Raw genomic sequence first — 27,405 nt, forward strand, 5'->3', positions numbered from 1 at the left:
GCTCTGCCCTTGCCACACTGCCATCCCAGAAGGAGCAGTTAGAGCTCAGCCATCCTCAGTGGCATGTATAAGCATTTACCTTTGAAAGTGGAGAATCAAATTAAGTACCTGTTGATTTCTTTAAAAAAATTCATAATTTGCCAGGAACTTGCTAGATTTGGGCATATATACTTAATTATATGCCTAAGCAACATAAAACTGATTATAAATATTTTTAAGTCCCCAGCATCCCATTTTTTAACAACATATTTCTTTGTATATTTTTGAGAATCAGATATCCTCTCCCAAACTAGTTTACATAGTTGCATTGCACAAAGGGGAAAAGATGGCCCAGAGAGTTGTAACTCAGATTTTTTTTTCAATAAAAGAAAAATCATCCTTCAGGTATCCATTCTGATACAAATAATTATTTCCTCCATGTAAAATTTTTTCACTCCATATAAAATTGCCATTTATAAAAATTTGCGTGCACATTTTTATCCATGACCTTTTGGTTTGGGCCTTGCCCATTAAGAATTGCTACCAACAGCTTTGTTTTTATATCATACTACACCATACCAAAAACTGTTTAACAGCTAATTTTTTTCTCTTGCACTAACAAAGAATCCTCCTATCCACCTCCTGTACCCTGCAGCGCACTGTTTCTCTTGGTAATTGGAACAGCCTATTTGGAAGCTCAAGGAATTTGGGAGCCATTTCGACGGCGACTATCCTTTGAGGCCTCAAACCCACCCTTTGATGTGGGAAGGCCATTTGACCTCAGGAGAATCGTTGGTATTTCATCTGAAGGAAAGTATGTCACACACTGGCAATCAATTCTCTAGTGGGCATGGATTTGGCTGATATGATTACAAGAAAAACTAAACAAATGTCTTCCTTTCTGCTTGGGGGGAACAAAACCTTACTTCTAATTACTTAACACTCTGGTTGCCTTTGGTTACTAAGCGTTCATCCCAGAAGCCATGTCTTTATCGCATTGGTTAAGGTTCAGGTACCCTCTGATCACTGACTTTTCACATAAAGTAGAACCTAGAAAGTTGTGGGAATTGTCCCACGCTTGATGTTTTTTTCCCTTGGTTTCTATTTGTGGTGTCTGTTGTGATGGAATAAGTTATTTTAATATTAGATTTTGTAGGTGACTCTTTGCTGATCTGCAGTGGTCCTTTTTGCAGCTTGAATACACTCAGCTGTGACCCCAGTCACAGTAGGGGGTTCTGTGGAGCAGGAGGCTCGTCATCACGGCCTGGTGCAGGGAATCACAAGCAGTGTGGCTCGTCAATGCACCCACACGGCAGCCACAGCAACAGAAACTCAGCTGACGTGGAAAACGTCAGAGCCAAAAGCAATTCAAGTACCTCGAGCAGGACTTCTGCACAAGCAGCCTCCTCACAGTCGGCAAGCAAGACAAGCCCCCTTGTCTTCGAGGCACACGCAGCGCCCCAGGGTCACACAGCGGGCAGAAGGTCCAAAGGGGCAAAGCAGAACCAGCACAGTGGGCAGCACCACGGCCACAGCCCCCTGGAGCAGCATGCGCAGCCTCCAGCACCACCAGTGCCTCAGCACCAGGAGCCGCAGCCCGAGCGGCTGTCTCCCGCCCCCCTCGCACACCCCACCCACCCAGAACGTGCCAGCAGCACAAGGCACAGCTCGGAGGACTCGGACATCACCAGTCTCATAGAAGCCATGGACAAAGACTTCGAGCACCATGACTCCCCACCCCTAGAAGTGTTTACAGAGCAGCCGCCATCACCATTGTCAAAAAGCAAAGGTAATCAGTCATCTGTCCCCACGGTCAGAGGAGCAAGGCATGTGAGGGGAAGCCAGGGCAGTCAGGAGGTATCCTGGTGGGGTCCACATGAGCAGCTCCCCTTGCAGGTGCTCTCTGACTCAGGTTTCTCTCTGGGACGGTGTAAGCTATAACATATCACAGTGCAGATGGAGGTGTCCATTTGTTAAGAAAGATAGCTTTATATAGCTTAGATTCCATCTCAGTCAGAAATTTCTTGAACATCTGCTACTTTCCTTTTCAGCTACCTGTGATTGTTATATTGCTATGATAGATTAATTTTTTTGTTAAAATCATTTAAACACAGTGATAAATGAAGATGATCTGTCTTATAACTCAAAAAATAGGATTTTCACTCTACTTTAGAGCGAGGGTTGGCAAAATCAGCCCATGGGCCAAATTACCATGTTTTTACAAAGTTTTACTGGAATTTAGCCTTAGTCATTGTTTGCATATTATCTGTGGCTGCTTTCTTGCTCTAGCAGCAGAATCGCTGCAGGGACAGTCTGGCCCACACTGCTGAAAACCAACCATCTCGCCTGGCATAGAACAAGTTTGCCAAGCCCTGCTGTAGAGTTCCGCATACTATCTTGGCTGCCTGTTTCAAGGGAACAGATTACCCTGAAACCTAGTGACCTAAACCACCAGAATTTTCTTCTCTTGGTTCCTCTGGGTTAGGAGTCTGAGTGCAGCTAGCTGGGTCCTCTGGCTGTCTCAGCCTTCAATCAAAATGTCGGCCGAGGTTAAAATCACCTTAAGATTCGCCTGAAGTTGCTTCCAGGCTCATGTAGGGGGTTGATGGCAGTATTCACTTATTCCCAGGCACAAGACACTTCTCCCAGTAGGACTAAGGGCCCCGGTTCCTTGCTGGCTATAGCCAGAAGCCTGAGGTGGTTCCTCCAAAGGGCAGCTCAACCAAATGAGAGTCAAAAGGACAGGAAAGGACAAAGGTTAGCAGCTTGGAAGTCGGTGATGTTGGGAGTGACACCCCATCAGTTCTGTAGTTTTTCAGATTATTGGACATGTGGTCCAGCCCATTCTCCAAGAGACAGCCCATACTCATATTGCACCAGGGCAGAAGTACTAGGAGGTGGGATGGAAGCCATCTTGGAAGTTCTCGTGCCACTCAGATGGGGGGGCCAAGCCAGACTCCTACAACCAAAATGAAGAAAACCTATCAGTGACCTCTACTTGTATTTCAACTTTATCCCTTTACAGCATGAACTGTGCATCTTCCTTCCTCTTTGGAGGCAGCCGTGCTAATACTATATTACCCCAACCATATTTAAGTTCCTCCTCACTGGTTCACCAAAGAGTTTTTGCCTTTGTTTGCACAGGAACAGGAACCTTCGTGGCCCTAAGAGGTGGGGAGAAACCTGACATTCAGTGTCTAGGAGTTTTCATTTACAGAACATCTTAGTCCCAGTCATGTGAAGACTGGCTATATTGAAATTCCATGCATTTGTTTTTGTTAAACAGTAAAATGTTCCCTTGAACATTATTAAGTTCTACAGAAATCCTTCCTTCCTTCCTTCCTTCCTTCCTTCCTTCCTTTATTTTTTTTTTATTAGTGCAAGGAATTGAACCCAGGGATGCTTAACTACTGAATCACATCCTCAGCCTCCCCCCTTTTTTTAATATATACATATTTTTTATTATTTTTTTTTAGTTGTAGGTGGACACAATGCCTACATTTTTATTTATTTATTTTTATGTGGTGTTGAGGATCAAACCCAGTGCCCCGCCTGCACTAGGCAAGCGCTTTACCACTGAGCCACAACCCCAGCCTGATATATTTATTTTTTAGTTGTAATTGGACTCAGTACCTTTTATTTTATTTATTTATTTTTATGTGGTGCTGAGGATCAAACACAGGGCCTCCTCGCACGTGCTCAGCGAGCCCTCTACCTCTGAGCCACAACCCCTATTTTTATATTCTATTTAGAGACAGGGTCTTGGTAAGTTGCTTAGGGCCTCGCTAAGTTGCTGAGGCTGACTTTGAACTCAACAGTCCTCCTGCCTCAGAAATCCTTTTTTGATTAACCTCTTATTAACAGAAAGTACATATCTTAACTTTTAAGATGAAAAAAGCAATTGTTCTTTGGCTTTTAGGGTGGTCCCAGAGTACCCTCCAAAGAGCAATCAATCTGCCGATGGAGTGGGGACTGCACCCTCAGGAGGCAGGGGGCCTGCTACTTAATTTCCTTCCCGCTGTTGCTGTTTGGTAAAAAGGAAGGAGTCAGAATATATTTTGTTTTTCCTTCAATAACTGTTTTTATTGAAGTATAAATGTAGAAAACCAGTCTCTAAAATGAACTTTAGGGCTGAGGATGTAGCTTACCCTCAGTAGAACACTAGCCTAGCAGGCACAGGGCCCTGCTTCCATTGCCAGAACTACCCCCCAAAAAATTACCAACTTTGAAAGGTGGACATGGATCTCGGAGTCGCAGAACAGTGTGTGGTGAAACCGTTCTTTCAGCTGGAGAGAACCTTGGTCATTCCTCACAGACTCACCCTGAGCATGTCACTGTGCTTACTTGGAATGTGCACGTATTCTTTTTAGAAGCAGATCATTCTCCCCACCCCGGATCTCAAACAGAAATTCTTGTAATGTTGAGCCGTTGGGGACATTCAGCAGCCTTCCCTTTCAGTTCACGTGTCGATCTCCCTGATCTTGCCTTCCCTGGCTGACGGCTTGTAGGCCAGCCAGCATTCTCTTCTCCTCTGTCTAGCCGCTGTTTCTGGAGGAAGGTGCCCAGGAATGCCCCCTGTTCACGGTTGGCTGGGCAGGGATGGTCATTACATTCTGTACTTCCTCAGTTTCTCCCACCCGGAACACACAAACTGGACAGAGGCCATTTCTGGATTGAAGGTTGAAATCGGAGAAAGCCCCAAAACCTGGCGAGGTTGGTTCTTGGTGTGTGGTGACTGAAGAATGGTGGCATCTGCAGCCATTCTACTTTCCAGCCTTGGTGATTTGGTGGGTAGCTTTGTCAAGGGCAGGGAGAGGCAAGGTGGTGCAGTGTCTTGAGGCCAGGTCCCACCATCAGGCAGGCCCAGATTCAGCCCTGGCTCTGCCTCTTTCCAGCTGTGTGGCTTTAGAAAAAAATCACCCCTCAGCTGCCACTTGACACCGCAGAATGTAGAGTAGCCTTCACCTGTGCTACAGAGGTAGCTACCACGCAGGTGCCTGTCAGGCAGGACATGGTGCTGCTGTCCCGGGTCTGCTGAGGGGGAGGACGCACCAGGAGGCAGCCAGCCTGCAGGAGAGCAGGTGAAGTCACACGTAGCCAGATGCCCCTCGAGGCCAGCCTGAGCAGGGCAGACTGGCGTCCCATGGAGACTGGCAATTAGGACATGCGTGGCGCAATTTCTGAGAAGTGTTAGGAGCCAGTTAGATCAGGTAACTGGCTTTAATAACTTCAGATTAGACTGTGTATTACAAGCATTTGCTCTTGACCTGTATTTTCTATGTTCTTTAATTCTTTGTGTGTGTGTGAGTGTGTGTGTTCTTTAATTCTTTGTGTATGTTCTTTAATTTTTAACAAAAAAAGAATGCATGTATTATATGGTAGAGTTTTTGCTTTTATCATGTTTTTGTCAGTGTGTTATACGTCCTGCTGGGTCCGTTGTGATGTCATCGTTCCATTTCATTCCCCCTGCTTGCCCTTACTGTCCTTCCCCTCTTCCCTGCTCCCCTCCTCTACTCTATTGGCTCCTTCTGATTGGGATTTTGTGGTGGTTTTCATTGGTACGTCGTAATTGTGCGTGAAAGTGGGGTCGTTGTGATGTGTGCACTGTGCAAAACATGATTTGGTCAATTTCATCCCCTGCCCTCCCTGTCCCCACTCCTCCTGCCCCTGGTCCTTCTTATACTGTGCTGCCCTCCTTGCTCCTTCCTTCCTTCCTTCCTTCCTCCCTCCCTCCCTCCCTCTTCCCTCTCTCCCTCCCTCTCTCTCTCCCTCCCTCCCTCCCTCTTTCCCTCCCTCCCTCCCTCTCTCCCTCCCTCCCTCTCTCTCTAGCTTCTGTACATGAGACCAGACTTTCAACCCTTGATTTCTGAGTCTGGCTCTGCAGAACGTTCTTCAGTTGTGTCCATCCAGGAGATGACGTCATTCCGTTCTCTTTATGGCTACGGAAAACTCCATTGTGTACATACATCACATTTTCTTTATCCATTCATCTGCTGACAGACCCCTAGGCTGGTTCCATAACTTGGTGCTTGTGAATTGTACTGATATAAACATGGGAATATATGTATCCCTATGGTAGTTACTTTGGATAAATAACTTTAGTGATATCCCATTTTATTTCTGATATCAGTAATTTGTCTTTTTTCTTTTCTTTTCTTTTTTTCTTGCTAGAGGTGTGTCGGTTCAGAGACTTGGGTTCTGTTTCTTGACCTTTGTCCACTGCCTGTTTTAATGGCTTTGCTTTTGGCACCTACTCTTACTCTTCCCTTCCTCCTGCTCCTTCAGCTTTACTTACCTGCTCTTTTTAAGTTGTTGGGTGGAAGCCATTTTTTAGCATATGCTCCTGGTGCTCTCAGTTTCCCTGTGAACCTTGCTGTATCTGTGTGTCACTGTGACATGTGGAACTTCCATTCAGTTCTGTATGTTTTTGGTTTGAGACTTTCTGTGACCCATGGTTTACCTATAAGTGCTTTGTTAGTTTCCAGGTGTTCAGAGATTTTCTGTTACTGCTTCTAGTTTGAATCCATTATGTTAGGAAAAAACAACTTTGAATGATTTCAGTTCTTCCGTATATGTTGAGGTTGTTCTATGGCCCAGGATTTGGCCTGTGTTGGCATGCGATCCGTGGGCACTTAAAAAGAATATGCATTCTCCCCTTTTTTTTTTCTTTTTAGAGAATAATTTATAAATGTCCATTAGATTTCTGTCAGTGGATGATATTGTTGGTTTTTTCCAGATCCTTTCTGATTTTCTATCTAGTTGTTCTATCTGTTGTTGACAGGAGGTGTTGTCCTCTCCAGCTGTCTGTGGATTCCTCTCTCAGTTCTCATTCTCTTACATATCTGGCAGCTCTTCTGAGTAATGCATATACATTTAAGATTGCTGTATACTCTTGGTAGCTTGACTGTTTATCATTATATAATGTTCTCCCTTGTCCCTAGTAATTGTCTGAAGTTTATTAATACAGCCTCTCTTGCTTTTATGTTTCCATGATACATTTTTTTCCATCTCTTTACTTCTACCTTTCCTATATCATTATATTAGAAATGAGTTTTCCATAGGTAGCACAAAATTAGGTCGTAGTTTTTAATCTAATCTGCCAGTCTCTGTCTTTTTAATTACATAATCAGACCATTTACTTTTAATATAATTATTGATGTTTTAGAACTTTAAACCCATCACTTTATATTTTGTTTTCTCTTCAATCTCCATTTTCTCTTTCTTTTTCCTACCTTCCTGTGGATTACTTTTTTTTTTTTTTAGGGCAGTAACATATTTTAGAATATCTCTCTCTATAGTTTTTTTAAGGAGTTACTCTAGGTATTACATTATAATGGCCATAATTTGTCACAGTCTTCTGGGGTCATCTTAGGAGTTTAAGTGAAGTATAGAAACCTTATCTCTCTTTATGTTTCTTTGCCCTTTGCAAGTTGTAATTGTCTTAAATATCTCTACTGCATACGTTTAGAGCCATATCAGATAATGTTAGAATTTTGCTTCAGTCATCCAGCACAACTCAGAATCTACTCAAGTCCTGAGGAAAGCCTGTCTGATCTACCCATACTCTTGCTGACTCCTTCTTGGTTTTCCCTAATGCTCCCATGTTCCTTTTTTGTTATCCTTTCTCTCTTGGGTACTTCTTCTATTTCTTCTTTTAGAGCAGGTCAGTTGGATTCAAATTCTCTTAGTTTTCCTTCATTTGCGCATGTCTGGAAGCTCCTGAAGGATGTGTTCAGCTGGGTGGAGGGTTCTGGGGTAACAGTTGTTTTCTTTAGTGCTCCTAGCCTCCATGATTTCTGAAAACAGAGCTGTCATCCTGATTGTTTTTCCTATAGATGAGGCAGGGGGCTTTGCTCTCCGGCTGACCTCCAGGTTTTTTTCCTTTGTTTTCAGTTTTCCTAGGTTTGCTTTTGCTGTGTCTTGGTGTGGATTCCTTTGCATTTATCTTGCTTCAGGCTTTCTCTTTTGTTTTTGATTTGTAGTTTTGTGTCCCAGAAAGAGGACATTTTCATTTCCACTGTTTCTAGAGTTCTTCTTCAGCCCCTCCTGTTCCTCCTTTCCTTCTGAAACTTTGATAACACAATATTAGCTCTTTTGCTATAATTACACAGATCCTCTCTTCACTTCTTCTCTTTTTGCTCATAATTTCTATTTTCTGTTTTCAGGCTTACCATTATTTCCTGTCTCCTCCATTCTACTCTTCAGCCCACGCACTGAGCCTTTTATTTCAATTATTTTTCAGTTTTATGATTTTCATTAAGTGTTCGTGTTCTTCCTTGCATTTTACATTTGTTCGCTGAGGCCTTCAGTTTTTTGCTTATTTCAGACGTGTTTGTGATTGCTTAGTGTCACCGCTGTGTACCGGTGACGAGTCCTCGCTTTCCCGAATGCTGAAGTCTAACACCAGAGAAGCACACGCCGAGGCCAGTGTGGAGTGCACAGTGGAAGCTTTATTAAAGGACAGCAGAAAAGACTCCTCCCCGGAGGAAGAAGGGGACCCAAAAGGCATAATCCATGGAAGGGGCAGGTCTTCCCTTTTTTATAGCTAAGGTCTTCTTTCAGCTTTCCCCACTCCTGTCCTTTGTTTCCCTCTGTCCTGCAGTGATGGAATGCAGGTGGGAAGGCCCAAAAGGTGGGGGACAGGTGGACAGAAGGAGTAATCTGGGCAGGAAGGGCCTGGGGCAGCTTTTGGATTAGCACCTCCCTGTTTGCTGGGAGCTGCTTCATTAGCAGTTCCTTAGGATGGGTTTGGGCCTTGGGGACATTAATATTTCAATTCCCCCAGGTGCTGCTCTGGTTTCCTGGACTCCATTCTCTGTAATGGCTCCATTTTATTTATCTTACTAGACCCGATTTACCTAACTAGCTATCTATCTGTAAATCTGGCTTCATTAGGACAACAGTTATGTCTTTGTCAGGTGGTTCTAACATATCTGTCTCCTTGGCATTGGCATCAGTCACTTGGGTTTTTTGTTTGTTTTCATTTAATTTGAGAGGTTCCTGGTTCTTGGTATAAAGAATGACGAGACTGAAACCTGGACCCTTGGAGTCTTGATGTTCTGAGACTTTGGCTCTTTCTTAGCCTTCCTGTTATTGATGCCTTTCTCTGACATGGCTCTGACAGGGGAAGGGGCCAGGGTGTGTTACAAGTCTGGATTTGCTTCTTGTCCCCTGTTGGCGCCTGAGGGTGGGGAGACTCCTCGTTGCTGCTGGGTGGGGTTGGGGTTCTGGGCACTGGAGTTGTCAGCAGAGGCACAGCTGGCAGTGGAGGATGTGCTAACCCACGCCACCCGGTAGGGAGGGGAAGGTGGTTATCCCAGCCAGGGGCCTGGCTGGGACGGAAGGCCCTGTTCCCTCCCAGGTCCTCTTTGACACCAACCTGGCAGGCATACTGGGGGCCTGGTGATGGCCTTGCAAGAGGGAGTCTGGGCTTCTGCTCAGCCTTGGCTGGCGTGCTGGGGTGAGAGCACGTGGTATTGGGCAGGAAGGAAGGCTCTTGTCTTCCAGGATGCCCCTCCTGCCTTTGTTAGGGCTTTGCCTGTGTGCATTGATGCTCTCGGGGAAGGTAGGTGTAGCAAGGAGAACGTTCAGTGTTGGGGTTTAAGTGTGCAGAGTTTATTATTATTTAGCTCTGCACACTTAAACCCCAACAGTTCAGGGAGCGCACCACCATGCCTTTCCTTGGGCCACCGTCTCTCCTCCTCTCAGAACTTTATTACGCTTATTTTTATTTTATATACTGCCCAGGGATTTTAGATGTGCTTATTAACAGGAAGAATAAGGAAAAGTACATCTACTCTGTCTTCGCAAAATTGTTAGGCCTCTGGGTGCTTTTAAGGGGGTTTCTGTTTCCTGTTGGGGGATCATCTGGCTCCAGTGAGTAGAGAAACTCAAGTCGGGTTGGAGAGTCTCCAGCGAGTGTACTGTGATCTCACCAGCAGCGCCCTCGGCTGCAGGCCTCCCATTCGAGCTGTCAGGTCTACTTGGACCTACTCGTGGCCGGGGTCAGTTACTGAGAAAGCCCTGAAGTGGGATAAGAGTGTGGTCTTAGGGTAGCGAGTCCCGGTGCAGGTCCTTCTTCCATGGCACAAAACCAACGGCAGCCCCACATCTGCGGCTAGCGCTGGTAGAGGGCGACGGATCTCTGAGGCCTGAGCGCTGCCCTCATGGTGCTGAGACTGAGGGAGAAATGGAGCCCAAGGGGCAAAGCTGGGAGCCTCCAAAGGGGAATGTCACCAGGGATTTGGCGACCACAGGAGGTGAGCCAGCCCCTGAGCTGGAGTCTGCTGGGCCACTGAAGGAGGAGGAGGAGGAAGAGGAGGGCGGCTGGCCTCAGGGACATTCATGTCACTGTGGTAAGTGCCTGGTGAACATGCTGCCCTGCGAAGACCCCTCCTCTGTCACCAGGTTCACGCTGGGTATTGTTCTTCCTTGGAGACGCACCGAGTGTCTCTATGCTGCCACTTCAGCCTGGGCCATCGTGTTTGGAAGATTTTTTTAGAGCGACTGTGTGCCACTTATGCCACTGTCCCCTCCAGAGCTGTTCATTCAGAATCTCTCACGTATTTGTTTAAGCTCCCTGGGTTATCCTAAAGTGTGTCTGCTTAAGAAATATTATTATAGACTGAGAACCTGAAAGATGATTTTAGTGTATTTAACTTAGTTTTAGACATTTTAGATTTGAATTGCTTAAAGTGAGCCCCCAAGGAGAATAGAAGGGGAAGAGGACAGATTGCTAGGAGCACCAGCAAAAATGTCAGAAGAGAAGTCCAGCAGTGATGGTGTTGGCAGCAGGCCGGGAGAGGCCTTGACTCTGCAGGTGCTCTGGGCCAGGGGTGGACGGGAGGCGAGTCCCTGGCTTCCATGGTGGAGAAGTCACTGATGCTTTCCAAAATCACTTCCATGAAGGCACCGAGAACAGAAGTCAAGGGCAGCATGTTTAAAAGTTAATGAGAAGAAGATAAAGACTTGGAGGCAAAAAGTATAAGCTACTCCTTCATAAAATAACCTTTTTAACCCAAATTTTCAACTTAATTATTGGTGTAAGTATTTATTCTTCTTTGTCTATCCATGGCTTTAAAATTGGAGTTCAGTTCTTTAAAAACTCCACTCCTCTCTCCTGCTGTGGAGGTTTGGGCTAGGGTAGGTAAGTCCAGCTCCTCCCACACCTCACTGTGCTTGCCCAGGCCGCAGCACCGGCCAGTTGTGCAGCTCAGGTGAGAAGTTCATGGCCCAGGACTGGGCTCGTCTGGAGCAGGACATACCCTTTCCCTTCTCCCAGGGTGGGGAGGCGCTCTGGCCTTCCAGGGACGTCAAGTGCTCTGGTGACTAAACCAAACTGGTCAGTTTTTTCCTGGGATGAAGGCCCTGATTTTGAGACTTAATATCCGGTTATGGTTTCAAATCCAGCACCTCCTGGGATCATTGTGAAGTGACAGAGGGACATTCCTGGAAACCACCCCAGAGCCTTATCTTTCCTTTTTTTTCCTCCCCTTTGGATACCAGGTATTGAGCCCAGGGGTGCTTAATCACTGAGCCACACCGCCAGCCCTTTTTATGTTTTATTCAGAGGCAGGGTCTCACTGAGTAGTTTAGGGCCTCACTAAGTTGCTGAGACTGGCTTTGAACTCGAAATCTTCCTGCCTCAGCCTCCTGAGCCGCTGGGACTACAGGTGGGCACCACCACTCCTAGCCCAGAGCCTTACTTTTTCTTTTACCAGACCAGGCTCCTCAAGCTTTCTGTAAAGGGCCAGGTGGTATCTGAGGCTTGGTGGACCACAGACTTTCTCTGGGGCTTATTTAGTCAATTTTTGTTGTTTGTTTGTTTGTTTTTCGCCACTTAAAACTATGAAAATCATTCTCCCCTCATAATCCATATAAAATAGCCACAGGCCACATTTGACCCATGGGCCACAGTTCACCAACCCCTGATCTTGATGCCAAGGTTTGAGTCCCTGGAACCCATTAACAGTGACATTCTTTGAGAAAAAGCATAAAACTTGAGGTTCACATTAAGTTGTATGAAGTCACTGTTTTCAAAGGATGTATTTAGAAATGACAACTCACACAGGAGTGGCTGGGGTGCAGCCCTGCCCCCTGGTGTTCTGCAGGAGCCTCTGAGGTGTGGAACCTGGGGGTGTCTCTGCGTGTCCCATCCATACTCAGGAGCAGCTCCTCGAGGCAGGAATGGCTGCTCACTGCTGTGCTCCCTGCACACACAGCATCCCTGCGAACATGTCGTGGGGTTGGGCCTCGTTAGTCTTGGTGGCATCCAGATCTTTCATTACAGGCGCTCAGTAGCCAGTGTGGCCTCACTTGGTGTCCTGTGCCGGCCGCTGTCCTGAGGCTTTCTGTGATTGTTCACTGGAGCCTCCGAGCGTTTTTCTCTTCGGTGCAGACAAAGGCCAGTACCCCCAAAGTCCCAGGGCCACTCATCACATGTGTCACCACTGGGCCTCCATCTCTGAGCAGGTCTCAGAGGCACCTGGTTCCACCGTGTGACAACAGAGCTCATCGCCCTCTGAGGCACTCTCAGGCTGACAACAGGTCTGCCAGATGGACAGAGTGGTCCAAGCTCACCAGCTGTACGCTCTGGGCTGCACTCGGTTACACACAAACTGTGCCCGTGAGCTGATGTTTTTAATAATCTAATCCAGTTCTGATTTGGAAAGAGTCCAGCCTCTTCCAAAAGGCGCGAGGGCTGGGCTCCCCGCCGCCCAGAGCCGGCGGTGCTTTACCTGGTTTTCACCCGCAGGGAAAGGCAAAGGCCTTCAGCGCAAGGTCAAAGCCCCGAAAAAGCAGGAGGAGAAAGAGGAGAAGGGGAAGGGAAGGCCCCCGGAGGACGAGCTGAAGGGGTCCCTGGCCGACGACGACAGCTCCTCCACTACCACCGAGGCCTCCAACCCTGACACCGAGCCGCTCAAGGAGGTAGGCGGCGGGCGCCCGCCCCGCAGGCCTGGCGTAGTGCAGCGCTGGGGATCCGTGGGGACGGGTCAGCCCTCGTGCCGCGCCAGCTGGGGATGGACGGCTGCACCTCCCCGGTGAAGGACGTTTGGAAGCACCGCTTCAGAGCTGGGAGTATCAAGAATAGTGACCCCTATTACTAGCTCACAGGTGTTGTCTGTGTCGAGAGGCTGGGCAGCGTCGGGACCTTCATGGTCACGGTGTCACATTGGAAGCAGCTCCCTCCCCGGGCAGGTGGGGCAGTGACTATCCCAGGAGGGTGTGGCCCAGGACATGACAGCCATGAGAATTCCACCTTGTCCCCGGAGTCTTCTGCTCAGGAATAACCTTGCAGAACGCCCAGCATGTGGCAGCATCCCAGGGCATCGCATAGGGGAAAGTCCCAGCCGTGGAACGTGAGCTCCGAGCTGTGTGCAGGGCGGGGATGGTTCTGCTCTGACGCCTTTTAGATGAATGTTTGAGATCATGGAGCAGAGTCTCTTTCAGCTTCAGTCTAGTGACCTAAGGAGTCACTTCTTAAATGTGCCCAGCAGTACCTGGAGGGTGAATTAATTTTGGAAACACATGTGCCTTGCCATCTGGGCAGCGGCCTTGCTCTGCGTACCCCTCCCAGCTGGCCCATGCTGTCTGCTTGGTCCACTTCTAGCCAGTACTGGGGTTCTGCACTTGATCCTCTAGAGAGCAGGGAGCTGCTGCGCACGCCCCAGGGCTCTGGCTGCACCGGCTCATCCTCCCCCGTGGCAGCCGTACCCTGGTCACCCTCAGTGGCTGGCACCTGCCAGTATTCCTGCCCCTGCTTGCACCCAGCAGCAGCCCCAAGTGCACATGCTGCGGTAGCACCTGGGCCTGTCTGGCTGCCTCGGTGGGCTCTGTCCTGGTGCAGTGCCCACAGAGGTCAGGAGCTTTCCTTTGTGACCAGACCCAATTGGCAGGTAGTGTATTTGCTTCCCAGCGAGGTCACATGCAAGAGGTCGTTTTCCTCGAGTCTTTTCTGCCCATTCACTGAACAAACACTTGAAACCCTGAATGCCAGGCCTGTGCCAGGTGCTTGAGCACCACTGGACAGGGAGGCCGCAGCCTTGTCCTCCCGAGCTCTTGGTCTGTGGCCCCCAGTGGACCGAGTGTTCAGGAGATGCTTCTCCAGTAACTCATAAAGTAGTCTTCAGGGTGTAAGAGCCAGGGGCTGATGTACCTGCCTGTGCTTGGTGTCCTGGACAGTCGCCTGGCCTGGCATGGCCTGCTAAGTCAGGGTGTTGTCGTCACCAAGACGGGAGGGCTGGACGCTGGTGGTTAGGTGCTACTCCACCCCAGGCTCCACCCTGCATCCACAGCCGCCCCCTTTGCTGGGTGTGTCTTTCCTCTCTGTCCCCCAGTGCTCCATGAGTGACTGGTGAAGAGCCAGGCTGGTGTTGGTGCACAGCCTTCTCACAAGCAGTTCACCTGAGTGGACACGCCTGTCCAGGGGACAGGTCCACTGACCTCGTGTGCATGCCACAGCAGCGTCAGTCACTGTACCATGCATGTGCAGCTTCTGCGCTGGCCTGGCTTTCGGAGGCAGCCTGGGTGGCCCTCCCCAGGCCAGGCTCTACCTGGCAACCAGGTGAGAGCCCTCTAGAGCGCTCTGTCACACCACGGGCCCACATTGCTCCCAGGTTGTCCTGTCTCTCTCCACCTGCTAGGCCTCAAGGTCCTTGAGGGAAGAGGCCAGACCCGCACGCCAGTCCCACTACCTGGCACCAAGTAGGTGTCTAAGTAAATGTGTGTCGAGCAGGTAAATGAATACCTCAGCCCTGTCCTGTTGATGGTCCCACTGAGCCGGCCACACGCTGGTTCAGTGGAAGGCCCAGGTGTGGACACATAGAGAGCGGCTTGCCTGGCTTTTTGGCCCTGAGTTTTGTTCTTTGGATTGGGCACGTTGCTAGGAGTGTTTAAGTTTATAGTCTTCGCTCAACTCTCCTTATAAAGACAAGGTTTTGCTCCCTGATGCTTAAAAAATAAGGAGCTACCAGTTGCTTCTTCCACTGCCACCACCCACTTCTATCAGATAGGAGTATATAAAAATGAACTTTATAAAAAAAACTCAGACTCGCCAAAACATAATTATAGTTACAATCGTAATGTGGCTGAAAAATTGACAGAACTACAGTAGATTTCAGGGAAGGAATGTGTCACATTTATTCATTTCACAACATACATCCAATACCTCTTAGTGTCTTATCATTTGTCGTTTTTATTAATCTTTCTCAGCAATTCCACATGCGTTTTTTACAGGATACAGAAAAGCAAAAGGGAAAACAAGCCATGCCCGGAAAACATGAAAATGAAACGTCTCAAGTGAAGCAAAAAAGCAAAAAGCTCTTAAATGTTAAGAAAGAAATCCCCACAGATGTGAAACCCAGGTGAGGAGCAAGAGGGTGCAGAGGAGTGAGGGTAGGTGGGCTTCCAGGGCCTTTGCAGCAAAAGCCACGCTCCTCTGGGGCTTTGGTCACATTCGCTGCCGTGGACTGGACAGCCACGGGCTCCAAGTGTTAGACCAGGGCGGGGGGGCGCCGGCTTAATGATCTGCTGCCGGGGGACAGGTGTGGAGGGGAATTTCAGTTTGTGACTCATTCCCAGGCAGAGAGGCCTTTCAGTTCTGCTCAAGGTGACCTTGATGGCCAGCACAGGTAAAGGTATGACATCCTCCAGAAAGCGCCCCAAGGCTGCTGCAGCACCAGCCCAGAGCTGGTGTCAGGACCTCAAGTTCTGTGCTGTAAAACTTGCAAGTTTGTTCCTACCAAAAAGAATGTTCAGAGCAGGTATCCCCAGCCAGATGGTTCTCTCGGGAAACACCTCCAGCTCGGGCCCCACAGCTAGGCTTGCTACAGAGTGTTCCTGGGATAAATGAGGGCGTTAAACTAGTAGGTTACTAACGAGCTTTTGGTGTGCAGAGATCTTGTGAAGATAGAGTTATGCAGTACATTTTGTGATTGTAAATTGTAAAACCAGTGCTCCTAAGAATGGTCTTAGAGATGGTGTGCCATAGGTGACGTCACCAGATCTGCCATCTGCTAGCCCTAGCCCTGGTGCCTGAGTTTAGTGCCTGAGACCGAGCAGACAGGACGCGCTCCTCTTCTCAGCCCTCTTCTGCTGACTCCTGTGGTGTTCTGGGGTTTGCGTGGCCATTAGCAGGCTCCTAATTTGAAAAGGCTTCACTGGAGCCTGCACCCTTGTGAGGTCTGTGAGTTAATTCTCTAGCAAAGCACAGCAAAGGCAGTTAGTCCTCTCCGGCCGCAGTTCTCCATTCCCTTGATGGATAGCTGAAAAAGAGATGGGTCCCAGAAGGCCACTCAGGCAGCACACCCCACACATGCACCCTCAGTCTCCTGATCTCTTCAAACCCACTGATTGTCCTCTGTTTCTACAAATTTAAGGGTTGAGAGTCTCCCAGTTCATCACCGCCAGCAAGCGGTGGTGGTGAATGCAGCATGCTGACGGGCGGCCACCATCAGGACCAGTCCTGGCTTTAGTTGCCTGAGATTCTGTCCAGCTGTGCATATGATCATAGGCCAGGGGAAGGGCCTGGGCTCCCTGTCACCCTACAGCCACACCCCGAGAGCAGACTTTAGAAGTCAGCTCCTGGGACTGAGAGCAGGGGCTGCGGTGGCAGAAACGTGGTCTGTTTTCCCAGCTTTACACCTATGGTAGCAGGCCTGTGGACTCAGAAGATTCCATTACAGGTCAGAGATGCCCGAAATAGGATTAGACCTCAGGCACTAAAAGGGCTTCCGCAGAATCAGGAAGGGCCCAGGGCATCCTGCTTTAGGACAGCAACCATCTCTGCTCATTGGATTTTCTGTTTGTGAGCATTTTACACATTAGTATAATTGGAATGTAAAATCTGTGATAAGCAGAGAGAAGTCTGGAATGTGGACCAAAAGCCATACACTCTCCAGCAGCGTACTTGCACAGGCGGCAGGGCCCAGGGCCCTGGGCTGCATCACTAGGCCACAGCCCTTCAGCATGGGGAGCATACCCGTCTCCACCCACTCATCCTCTGTCCCCCAGACATCCATGCAGCATGTGTGACGGGAGCAGGGACAAAGCCTGTGGGAGCCACCTTCTCCCTTCCCTTTTAGAAAAAGCCACCTAATAAAAGTTGGTTCTTGTCCATTTTTTTGGAAGCCTTAAAAAAGTATTTTGCTAGAGATCATCTGGCTTAATCAACAAAAATAAAATAGTCTGGGACCTTTTTCCTAAAAAGCCAATTAATGTTATAGTAGCAGAATTAAGCTTTGTACAGACATCCCCGCACTCCTTGACTATCTACCCTAAAAATTGCCCACGCCCACACCCTGCACCAGGGCTGGTGTCTGCCTCAGGCAGCCTTCCGGGTTTTTTGGAAGACAGTTTTTAAATAACCCTGACAGTCAGAAGTAGAAGAGCGCGGCAAAAGATATTATGGCTCTGTGTACTGATGATCTCACTCATCAGCAGTGCGCGGTTTTTGTCTGTTTTTGATTGTGTGAACGTCAGTTTGTTATCGCACTAAAATTCTGTTTATTTGGGCAAAAAGACCCTCTGAGTTTTTGGTTACTTCTTATATTAATTCCTGAAATAATACCTATTAATTATAGAAAATTTGTGACATGCAGAGAGACTAAAGAATGAAAAGTCAGTTAGTTAACTGCCCCTATTTATTCTTGTTGCCAAGGCCAGACTCAACTTGGCATCCTCCTTCCTCGGCCTTCCGAGTCGCTGGGTTACAGGCATGTGCCACTGTGCCTGTCTCTGCTTGTACATGTGTATTATCTCGAGCTCTCTCATGGCGCCCCGCTCCTGGACCACAGGCACGAGGTGCCGCCCTGCTTCTCTGCAGAGAATTGGTGCATTTCCACAGTAGCCAGGAACTTGGCACTGGTGCCCCCCGCCAGAGTTTCTATGGGAAAGTGTCCAGGGTTTTGAGTAGCAGGAGCTGTGGTGGGGCGGGTCTGAGATCTTTGACGTCTGTATGTTCGCAAGTCCCACAGTGGCCCAGGAGCTCCAGGCCCGCGGCCACACTTAGCAGCCCCACACGTCAGTTCAGGGCTCCGTACCCTTTTGCTGAAGTGGATGCAGTAGCCCTCGCCTGTACCTGAACCAGGTGAGGGTCTACATGCTGAGTGTCTCCTGAGCAGCCCTGGGAAGCTGAGCACACAGCCGGTGCTGGGCTGGGCTGGGCCGGGAGGAAGCCCACTTAGCATCAGTGACTTCTGCCCTCACCCAGGGCAATAGACACGCGTCTCCCTCCCTGGCTGTCTTCCAGTTCTCTAGAATTACCGTACCCTCCCACGTTGGAAAGTAAACCACGTAGAAATCTCCCAACCAAGATTCCTCTTCCAACTGCCTTGACAAGTGGATCCAAGTCACGAAATTCCCAGAAAACAAAAGGTATTGTCGTTTTGTCAGTGGTCAGCCACCTGAGGCTGGGGCATGTGCCCACCTGGGAGGGAGGGAGGGAGGGAGCAGAACTAAGGAATTCCCCTCCCTTAACAAATGTCTGATTTTTGTGCAGGTACAAATAAGTTAGTGGACAACAGACCACCTGCCCTAGCAAAATTTCTCCCCAGTAGTCAAGAACCAGGCAACACCAGCAGCTCAGAGGGTGAGAAGGACTCTCCGCCACCGGAGTGGGACGCGGTGCCAATCCACAGGCCCGGCAGCTGTGAGTACCGACCTAGTGCCCGGGGCCACCCACAGCCCACTCACACCCCACCCACACCATGGGAGCACGTGCTTCAGCCATGTTGGCAAAGGCTCACGCAGGGCTCTGTCCCCGGAAGCTGGACACCAGCACAGCACTGCCTCTGTGCACGGTGGAATGACCTGGTCGGGTTGTTGATCATCCAAGAGTTGTCACCCCACAATAGCGGTCTTTTGCCTTGCGGCCAGCTCCTCACATCAGTACTGGAGAGAGTAGCAAGGGGCTGGCTGTGGCTCTGGAGACAAGGACACAGAGCCACAGGCAGAGGGCACTGCAGGTGGGCACTGCAGAGGAGCCAGGGCCTCTGCAGGACACATCAAGCGGGCAGGGCTGAGGACCAGGAGCCCCCTCCTGCTCCTCGTCCTAGGGCAGCACTCGGAGCAGGGCAGTGGTGGGTTTCCTGTCCAGTTGTGCTGGACTGCCATCTCGCTGCAGAATAAACATTGTAAGACATCTACCGGGAGTCTTTATGCCAGCCTGTGGACGGTACTTATCAGGCCAGGTGGATTCTCAGAGTGTATCCTTGTGATTTTGGGGCCAGGGCAGCTCACACCAAGGGGGAGGCGAGGTATTCTTGTAGAGCAGGGGACGTTCAGCCCAGGTGGTGGCTTCAGCTGCTGTCCTGAGGAAGAGGAAGCAGAAGATGTCAAGACCCAAGAGCACCCGGCCAGCCTGGCAGGGACAGCGCAGGTGCCAGCCCCTGACGCCCCCGAGGGCACACACAGACGAACTCCTGGTTTCTCTTTAAAACCTTTAAGCAAAACACATCAGCGCCTTAGCTTGAGTCCCACATGTGCTGAGAACGTCGGAAGCAGCTGATAAAGAGCACAAAATATCACATTAATGAGGCCTTTTGTGTTTAATTTCCAGCAACTGACAGTCTTTATAAACTTTCTCTGCAAACCCTCAACGCAGACATTTTCTTAAAACAACGCCAGACCTCACCGAGCCCCGCCTCTCCGTCTCCCCCTGCCGCCCCTTGCCCGTTCACATCCCGGGGCAGCTACAGCAGCATCGTCAACAGCAGCTCCGGCAGGTAGGGGCCTCTTCTCAGCAGGTGCATCCGAGGGTCACCATCACTGTCCTGCCATACCTCGGGTGCTTGCCCTTGGCCCTTGTACCTGAGGCCAGCAATGATCCTGCTCTTATTCTGAGCCACTCCCTGCTGTCACCCTGGACTGGCCAGGGCACTCTCAGCACACCAGGCATTAAGGGAGGTTGGGGACACGGGTTTATGTGGCGCTAAGACCCTGATGTTGGGCTGGCTCTGGCTAGGACGGCAGACGGGCCCTGCCAGAGGACCCACCAGCCACGCTTGCTCAGGCAGAGCCCCTTGTGTCTGCCTGGGACCGTTAGCGAGTTGATTTTGGAGGGTGGGCTCACCAGGTGCCAGCACCGTCATGGGTATCTGTGTGTCCCATCCTGGCAGGCTCATGTAGGTTCCCCCAGAGTTGGCAAGAGACGGTGACCACCATGGCTGGAGAGCCTGCTGAGGCCTTGCCACGGTGGGCTTGTCGCCCTGCTGTGATAGGAGCCCCCTCTTAGGTCTACTCCCATGCAGGCAGTGGTGGCTCTGCAGAGTGGCCCCTCCCAGCACTCCCCAGAACACAATCGCAGCCTCTGCAGTCCCTAGACCCTTCACTGCCACCTAACAAAGCGGTCTGACCCACAGCGCGTCCAGGGCAGCCCCGAGAAGGCCCCGCTGGCCCCGCCGTGGGCACAGCTGGCCAGGACTCAGTCCTCACTCTGCTTCTTCCTTAGTGACCCGAAAATAAAGCAGCCAAACGGAACCAAAAGCAAGTTGACGAAAGCAGCTTCGCTCCCAGGCAAGAATGGCAACCCCACCTTTGCTGCAGTCACGGCGGGTTATGACAAGAGCCCTGGTGAGTGCCCACCTTTGCCCCCAGGCCGGCACACCTGGGCACAGGGTGGCCGAGTGGCCCTGGTCACGGTTTGCCCTCACTGACACAGATTCACTGTTGCAGGTGGGAATGGCTTTGCTAAAGTGGCTTCAAGCAAAACAGACTTTTCCAGCAGCCTTGGCATCTCTCACATCCCCCTTGACAGCGACGGCTCGGACAGGTATGTGGTTGCCCCTGATCCGCAGGGAGGGCAGGACGCCTCCACTCTGCCACCCGCCCCCCAGAGGCATTTCCGTGTCTGTTAGGTGTGGCTAGCGCTGCTAAGAAGCCTTGTCTGCTGGGGGAGCCACAGTCCCTGAGGAAAGGGGTGCAGCAGGCCCCGGCCGTGGGCCAGCAGACCCCAGTCCAGACATTTCCTCCTTGGTACCCTAGTGGGCTGGAGGGAGCACTCTGAGGGCTTCTCGGGGACCCTCGTGAATCAGCTGGGCCCTTTGACACATGTAGCAGTGTGGTGGCATTAGCTACCCGTGCTGGTGACCCGCCTAGAGGAGTGACAGCAGGAGGCCCCATGCCCTCTGTACCAGCGGGAAGTCCTAGGTGTGAAGCCACTTTTTAAGAAATCTGCCCCCCTCTGCAGACGCCTGCTCTGACCCAGGCTGTGGGGGGCACCCGCTCCTGCGGCCCTGAGACCTGCCCTCCCACAGACGGGTGGCGCAGTGTGTCCGGCCCAGTGCACTAAAGTCCCCTGTTCTGTGTCCTTTCTCTTCTGAAAACTCAGCTCGGGTTTGTGGAGCCCCGTCAGCAACCCAAGCAGCCCCGACTTCACCCCCCTCAATTCATTCTCGGCCTTTGGAAATTCTTTTAACCTGACCGGAGGTGAGTGTTCAGCGAGACTGTGTGGAAATGGGAGGGGCGGGATGAGGGGAACTTTCCTGTCCGGCGGAGCCACTCTTGAGCAGACGTACGTGCGGAGCAGGTCCCTTGAACTTGCATCAGACGCTGACCGGCCTGAGGTACACACTGACTCCGCTGGGACGGTTCTGATCTTGCCCTCCTGGGCGCCCTCGGATCCTGGCCCTCTCCCCGGCCTCCCTCCTCCACCACCCACCCAGGGCACAGTGGGCCAGGCTCTGCTAGGGGCCTGGTGGCCGCGCCCCGTGGCCAGTGTCTAAGAGCTTCCTGACTCCTGGGAGGCCAGGGCACCACCCCTTTTCTCTTGCCCTGTACGATCAGAGCGTTGCTGGGTGCGCCTCAGCTGCAGCATCCTGTGGGAGGTCGGCACCTTGTTGCCTCTAGTGCAGAACAAGCTTGAGCCTGGGAGACGCCCCCGCATGCGTCGGGGGAGCTGGCGTACAGTGGGACAGTGTGTGGACCCCATCTTCTCAGTGTGGCAGAATCAGACGTGGACTTGATGGCTGTCTCATTTCAGAAGTTTTCAGCAAACTCGGGTTATCTCGCTCCTGCAATCAGTCCTCCCAGAGAAGCTGGAGTGAGTTCAGCAGTGGCCCCTCTTACCTCTGGGACTCTCCAGTGACAGATCCGAGCCCCTCCTGGCCGGCCAGCTCCAACTCCCCCACCCACACGGCCACCGTGAGTACTTGGCCTGGCCCACAGCCTGGCCGTCATGGGCACTGAAGAGACAGTGAGGGGTGGGCTGGTGCAGCGCGGCCCTGCCCTGTCTCTGCGATCCGCCACAGTGAGCGAGCACCGCGCCTCAGAGCCTCGGGGACCAGGAGGTTTGGGGAGGAACGTTGGTCCTGGCTTCTCTCCTGGTACTTCAGGGTCCTTTTCAGCCTATGACCTCCACCACAGGTGAGGCTGGGACCCACCTGGGGCCAGGTGAGGCTGAGCAGGTTTCCGGGTCTATGTACCTCCGTCTGCGGCCCCTGAGGCAAGCTGGCACTTAGCATGCATTTTGTTTCTAAGAAGCACCTCTTAGCTCCAGCTTTTCTAGTGCACATTTGTTTGCTTCTCAGCTCAATTTTTCTGCAGAGATTATGCTAAAAAAAAAAAAAAAAAAAAAAAAGTCCACTTATCAAGAGAAATGATTTCAGCTTCCTGTAATTGTTACCAAAAACTGTGATCCCACTGTGATTGCGTTTTTGTTCTCAGGAAAACTAAATCAGATGTGCAGGGCCCACAGGCAGTGTTTTAACTTCGTAGCTCTTACTCCCTAGAGTCCACAGTTTGTCTTGTAATCATTCTGGCTTCAGATTTGATGCCTTAACAATTGTTTAAAACAGGAGCTAGCAACAGGCATGGTGGAACATACCTGTGACCCCAGCAACTCAGGAGGCTGAGGCAGGAGCATCACAAGTTGGAGGCCAGCCTGGGCAACTTAGACTGTGTCTCAGAAAGGTCTGGGGATGTAGCTCAATGGTAAACGTCTCTGGGTTCAATCTGCAAAACAAAAAAGCCAAGGATCCCACAAACTCAGTAGAGAAACAGGTAGTCAGTATTCAGGCCTCTCAGGCCATCTGCCTGTGCCCCTGTTCCTGGTGCAGAAGGAGCCAGAACAAGGGCAGTGCTCCAGGGAGACCAGCGCACGGGGCACTCCGGCTGGGTTCGGGCCACTAGCTGGAGCCCACCAGCCCTTCTTTGGAACATCAGAACTGTCTCCTCAGACTCTGGTGTGGCCTCCTGTGGTTAGAAGTAAAGTGAGGAGCCTGTGACCTAGCCTCATTTGTCCCCCACTGAGCCACTGCCCTCTCCTGCCCATGCCGCCCGGGAGCTCAGCCTGCTGTTCTCTGTCTTGTCGCAGTCGATCCTCGGCAGCACCAGCCTGTGGTCCACCACCCCCTTCAGCAGCTCTATCTGGTCCAGCAGCCTCAGCAGCACCCTCCCCTTCACCTCCCCGGCAAGCGCGCTGTCCAGCGTCAGCCTCATGGGTGCCGAGACCTCCTCCACGGTGCACGCCCCTTCTGCGTCCAGCCCTACCGACGACTTGGGACAGACCTACAACCCCTGGCGGATATGGAGTCCCACCATCGGAAGAAGAAGCTCTGACCCTTGGTCTAACTCGCACTTCCCTCATGAGAATTGAAATTAGGCAAAGAAACAAGAACAAACCGCGCGGGGGTGCCTCATCTCGATCATGACCCGCCGCCGAGACCTGTCGGGCTCCCTGCCCTCGCCCCACTCCCACCACCCACTGGCCGCGCAGACTCGCAGGGCAGGCTCTACACTCGCTTCTCAGATCTTTCTTGCAATTATGATACTATGAGATTTGCTGTTGTGCTTTTAGAGAAAAGTCTGGACTCAGCCACAAACTCCACTAAGACCTGTCCACCCAGCCCTCAGCTGTCCCCATTCCCCTCCCTCCTTTCTCCTCCCTGCTTTCTTTACCTGTCTGAACACAAATTTGACATTACAGCTAAGGGAGTAATTTGAGTTGATTCAGAAGTCCTGGCATGTGACAATTTTACTAAATTTCCAAGTTTGGTTTTTAATAATTTCTCAATATTATGCGCCAAGATCTAATTTTAAAAATGTATGAGGACTTTGTGCTGAAAATACAGAGTATTTTTTTAAAAGTAAGGCTGTCTTGGTTAAAGCAGATTACAGAGATGTAAGACAACTTCAGAACAGTGGGTGAATGTAAGACCACTCGGTTGAGACCTTACGCATTTTCCGTGCTGTTTGTACTTGAGGTATGTAACATTTGTATACCTGAATTTATTTTAAAGATAAACCGAAATGCACATAACCAAGTCTTGAAGTACAAGATTGAATGTGTATTTCTTAAAAATACAACTTTGTGTTGTACTTTGAAATAAATGATGCTTTTTTCAAAAGCCTTGAATTGTTTTGTTTCGCTTTTTTTTTTTTTTTAAACACACATTTATTTGGACTTCCGCACGCCAAACAAAACCCCCAGCGCCATTGCCCAACCCTCTGGAGTTGACGGGTCAGGGCAGTGGTCTACTGCAGTTCCCGCAGTGGTCACTGAGGGTCTAGGAGAGAAACCTGGAAGCCTGTGCAGACTCCCCCAAGGGTGGTTTTTCTCCCAACACCCTAAACAGTAATAGAATGACGATGCTTAACTCCATCTCAGCACCTGGCTGAAACCGTGGCTGGCCTCGTGATGACCGGGGCCCCGAGACAGGCTGATGGCAGAGCCACACGCCAGTCGCCATTCTTGCACAGGGCCTGTGTCCACCACTGCGGGTCCTGGGATGGGCTGACCTTTGTCAAACTGTTGCATGAGGAGTCATGTGAGGAGAGGAAGATCTGAGAGGAGCAGGGTGTGGAAGGCGGGCAGCTGGAGTCGGCAGGGCCTAGGAGGGACCTGACCCCCCGGCAGGAGGTGCCCACAGCTCACAGCGCAGGGTGCCAAGTGGCCCCTCTCAGTTCCGAGCTGGGGAGGGGACTAGGAGAGCGGCCATCTACCCACCATCAGCCCACTGTGTTGAGAAGTCTGAGCAACCTAACCTGATGCAGCTGGACCCCAAGCCGGGCTGGACCCCAAGCCGGGCTGGACCCAAGGCACCTGTGTGACACTGACAGAAGGAGCCACAGCGGAGAAGGCTCAGTGCCGAGTAGAATCACTAGCACAAGCTGTCTGTCCTTGGAACAGACTGGAAGCCATAGACCACACCTGGAAGGTGCAGAAGTGTGCACACCTGGAGTATTATTCATCCTCTTCACAGTGTGTTGATCCTTTGCCACTTCACAACTCCTCCAAATGGTCCCTGGGGTCGGCAGGGACACCAGGCGAGTGCCAGCCTGCCACTGGGTGTCAGTTTGGGTCAATCTTTCAGAGAGGCCTGCCTGCTCCACTTGCTCTTCTTAGCCCCTCCTTTCCTATTTTCAAGCCAGGCGTGGCCAGGGGGGTGGGAGGTCAATTACACCAGGAAGAAACTGAGCCATCCTCACAAAGGTCGGAGTAGTGAGCCATGGTGTGGCGTGATCTTTCATCCACCATGTGCTACAATTCTGTAGAACCAGACGCGGAACCGATCACTCCAGGGATACCAGGTTCCCATGCAACCAGATGTCTGGTGCTCGGGCCCATGGTGGGCATGTGGGTGACAGCTGCCCTTTCACCATCTCCCTAGCAGGGTCTCTTCTGGTCACTTGCAAAACCAGGGCCAATTCAAGCCTTGGGAATCTAGACCCAAGCAGATAATCAAGTGTAAATCTCTACAACAGGTGAGCTTCACATAAACCCTCATTAATTAAAGAAATTCATCAGCAATCTTCACTTAAATAAGGGTATAGTAGGGAGCCTAAACTTGCTTTGTCATAAGAGTCACCTAAGTCTGCCAAACTCTTAAGTCCTAATTCCACCCCATGGGCCTCATCCACAAGCTTGAGGAACATGTGCCCTTGGAGAGGGAGAAATTCAAACAAACCTTACTGCTGTCGTCTAGGACTCACAGGTAACCCCGGGTAAGCAATCCAGTGGCGGGTGACCCTCTCAACAGCCAAGTCTGAAGGCTTAGCAGAACTTGGAGTCTCCAGTTTATGGTGAAAACTTGATAGCACAATAGTTTGCTTTGTAGCAGGCCAAGGTCAAATTTAAAGTTACATAGATAGAAAGAAGGACAAGATGGCTGAAAAGAGGTGCCCAAAACTTGCTGCCGCCTCCACAAACAAGGACCCAAGTAACAGGTGCGTAGCTGTGTTTGCCGTGATGAGCAGTTGGAGAACCAGAACTGAGCAGGACAGAAACCTGGGCCAACAGCACAGCAAGAAACCAAACGCTCCCGCATGTGCCACCCAGCTCCAGAGCCGGGGCAGAGGTCTCCCCTTTGCAGGGGTGAGGGTCACAGAGGTGGTCCCAGCAAACTCCACCATGCAATTGCTGGCAGTCCTGGCCACTGGCCACTTTCACTTCACTCAGAGGCCTGCAGCCCACTTAGACAAGTAGCCTAAAATCTGCATGGTGGGGCTGGCTTTGGAGGAAAGACCCCTCACCTGCTAGCAGTCCCCCCAGTGGGCTACAGCCAGGAGCCGTCTTGAGAAAAGGGCCTGTGTCAGAATCTGGGTGGCTCTTGGAGACACAGCATGTTCCCATCTCTGGGTCCCCACAGGTACTGCCCTGGCTCAGGGGTAGCTGCCTCATGAGTGACTGGCCTATGTCAGTAGTGTGCCCTATACTCCAGAGGACAGGGGACATGACAGGAACGGAGAGCACTGCCCTCAAGAACTAGGAGGTGGCCAGCACAGCCAGGCCCTGGTACCAGGGCAGGACTGCAGGCAAGGGCCCCGTGGTTCCTGCAACCCCCGCACCCAGCTCAAGCACCTGCTACTGACGGTGCAGGGAGGAAACCCAGATTCCCGCCACGCCCCTGCCCACAGGTGACAGGGCCTGGAGCAACCCAGGGCTCTGGCTGTTGCCCTGTCCCCAGGCCCACGTGGCTAGAGGATGCCGAGAGCAACTGAGTCCAGCTTGGCCACCGCTGCGCTCCAGGGGCAGCTCAGGCTGAAGGAATAGGGAGAAAAGCCCTGGCTGTCCCCCAAACCTGAGCCCACCCTCATCAGAAGCTCAGAACATTGCCTGGTGCCACTGAGACCCCATTCTGCACTGCCACAGGAGCCAGAGGAACACCCCAGTTATCACTGCCACCGGCCCAGACAGTTCCCGCGGCCGGTGGTCCTGGCCGGTGGTCCCCTCACCTTGTCTGATGACACACTGCTGTCAAGACCAGGCGGGCACCACAGGGGAGGCCAGGGCTCTGTGACTGCCGCTCCCCCCCCCCAGCATCTGGGCCACACCCCTGCTGGGCTGGACAAGTGCTTTAGGGCCCTCACCACTGCTGGGACCGCTGGGACCGCAGAGCCCGAGGCCCTAGCCAGAAGCAGGGTTCACACCAGAGCAAAGTCCCCACCGCCACTTAGAGGCCGTCAGTCCCATTACAGAGGAGCCAAGGAGCA

The 27,405-nt window shown here is 51.1% G+C and overlaps 1 protein-coding gene across 2 annotated transcripts in view; it reads left to right on the plus strand.

The window, feature by feature from the left end:
- The window catches only part of Tmem131 (transmembrane protein 131), a 162,237-nt gene extending 137,923 nt beyond the window's left edge, over positions 1-24,314 (plus strand). The window contains exons 30-41 of one of the 2 annotated variants that reach the window (XM_077792152.1): positions 635-793; positions 1,173-1,768; positions 12,734-12,906; positions 15,214-15,341; positions 18,227-18,351; positions 18,476-18,625; positions 19,535-19,700; positions 20,426-20,547; positions 20,650-20,746; positions 21,305-21,402; positions 21,956-22,116; positions 23,288-24,314. In XM_077792152.1, coding sequence (XP_077648278.1) covers positions 635-793; positions 1,173-1,768; positions 12,734-12,906; positions 15,214-15,341; positions 18,227-18,351; positions 18,476-18,625; positions 19,535-19,700; positions 20,426-20,547; positions 20,650-20,746; positions 21,305-21,402; positions 21,956-22,116; positions 23,288-23,569 — 2,257 coding nt within the window. In that variant the 3' untranslated portion in view covers positions 23,570-24,314. The remainder of the gene's footprint in view (positions 1-634; positions 794-1,172; positions 1,769-12,733; positions 12,907-15,213; positions 15,342-18,226; positions 18,352-18,475; positions 18,626-19,534; positions 19,701-20,425; positions 20,548-20,649; positions 20,747-21,304; positions 21,403-21,955; positions 22,117-23,287) is intronic. The other variant, XM_077792153.1, reaches the window with a different exon arrangement.
- The last annotated feature ends 3,091 nt before the right edge of the window (positions 24,315-27,405 follow it).

Source organism: Urocitellus parryii, chromosome 12, assembly GCF_045843805.1.
Source record: "Urocitellus parryii isolate mUroPar1 chromosome 12, mUroPar1.hap1, whole genome shotgun sequence".
Classification (NCBI taxonomy): Eukaryota; Metazoa; Chordata; class Mammalia; order Rodentia; family Sciuridae; genus Urocitellus; species Urocitellus parryii.